The 1626-nt window shown below is 36.8% G+C and overlaps 1 protein-coding gene across 1 annotated transcript; it reads right to left on the bottom strand.

The window, feature by feature from the left end:
* Nucleotides 1–5: 5 nt before the first annotated feature.
* On the bottom strand, nucleotides 6–1514 carry LOC124894887 (ribulose bisphosphate carboxylase small subunit, chloroplastic-like). Its single transcript, XM_047405382.1, has 3 exons — nucleotides 944–1514; nucleotides 511–645; nucleotides 6–424 (listed from the first exon to the last, which is right to left on the bottom strand). Exons 1-3 carry the CDS (start codon nucleotides 1118–1120, stop codon nucleotides 194–196), a joined length of 543 nt encoding a protein of 180 aa, XP_047261338.1. The 5' UTR covers nucleotides 1121–1514; the 3' UTR covers nucleotides 6–193.
* Between the last annotated feature and the right edge of the window lie 112 nt (nucleotides 1515–1626).

Here is a 1626-nt window from a genome sequence, read left to right as displayed (position 1 = left end):
AAATAAGCAAAGAAACAAATGATTATTATTATTAGTTCTCATAAACTCAACTGGAATCCAAGAGCATACACTGAATAGAGAAAAGGAAAACAATGGAAAATCAATACAGTTTCTCCAGGGAAAAACTTGAGGAGGATTCAAACGAGCTTCCCTTAAAGACATAGGGCCAGGTTATACATTAAACATGGATAATTTAGTAGCCTTCGGGCTTGTAGGCGATGAAACTGATACACTGCACTTGACGAACGTTGTCGAATCCGATGATACGGATCCAGGCCTGTGGGTAAGCCTTCTTTGCCTCCTGGACTTCATTCAAGACCTGGGTAGCATCAGTACACCCGAACATGGGCAACTTCCACATGGTCCAGTACCTGCCATCGTAGTATCCAGGTGACCTGTGGTGCTCACGGTACACAAATCCGTGCTGTACACATCCACAACATCAACATAACATATTACTAATTAGTTGTTATTAATTATCATATATTTTAAGAACAGAGAGATGTTAACCTCAGTCTCGAATTCCAAACAAGGAACCCATCCCTTTCGCAAAAGGTACTCAATTTCCTTGAGCAATTGCTCGTCGGACAAATCAGGAAGGTATGAAAGAGTCTCGTACTTCTTCTTGTTAATTGGTGGCCATACCTATACACATATCACGTAAATAATTAGCTAAACAAGCTTCAAGAGAGGAGGTAACACGCTAAATCTAAAACAGGGTCAGTGAAATTTATCCTTTCCTATGTACATAATTATATTTGGTGAAATTAAGGCAAAATAATAGTGTAGATTAAATTTTGGAATGACATACGGACACAATTGTTCATAATAACTGAGATTAGTAACTTGACAATTAAAAATTTAAGGCAGATAACCTACTACAATTAGTTTTAAATTCCTTGTACTGTGTCAGTGTATATAAGTTAAATCCAATATTACGAACCAGCATGCATTGGACTCTTCCACCATTGCTAGCAATGGAGGTGATGTCAAGGTCTTGCTTTCTTGTAACAGGGAAAGAGGCTGCGGATTTAAGGCCATTGAAGGATGCAATCATGCTGGCTTGTGCAGCATTGGCGCCGGTGGCAACAGTTGCTGTGGACATCACTGAAGAAGCCATTGCTGAAAATTAAGTGCTTAGCTTAAAGCTACTTCTATGCTTTCCTTAACCTTTAATTTCAAGAGGGTTGTTGGCTCTGTAGCAACCCCTCTATCTATATAGTGATAAGGCTTCACATCTTTTTCCAAACTAACGGACAAAAATAGCTCGCAAACCTCATCTTTGAGGAATGGTAACCATTGGATTATGTGGTTCTTGACATTTCAAAATGGATGATCGCAAGAATTTTAACCCCTGACGTCACACTCAATCGTCCTTATCTCAAAGTTTACATACAGACAAATGGGATATTTTAAAAAAAAAAATAAAAAAATAGTAACAATTTGCTGCTTTCTTTCTCACAACTTTTAAATTTTTTAAAAAAATATCATAACTTTAGAAGAAAATCAAGTTTGTAACACCTGTATTGAATTGTTTCACATAGAGTGGTATATATTTTGGTTTGGTGTGTGAATAAAATTTCAGATTGATAATTTAAAAGAAAAGTACCTTACTTATTAGGTGTT

The sequence above is a fragment of the Capsicum annuum genome, unplaced genomic scaffold, assembly GCF_002878395.1.
Source record: "Capsicum annuum cultivar UCD-10X-F1 unplaced genomic scaffold, UCD10Xv1.1 ctg78124, whole genome shotgun sequence".
In the NCBI taxonomy this organism is placed as follows: domain Eukaryota; kingdom Viridiplantae; phylum Streptophyta; class Magnoliopsida; order Solanales; family Solanaceae; genus Capsicum; species Capsicum annuum.
This window is presented reverse-complemented; position numbering and strand designations above follow the sequence as displayed.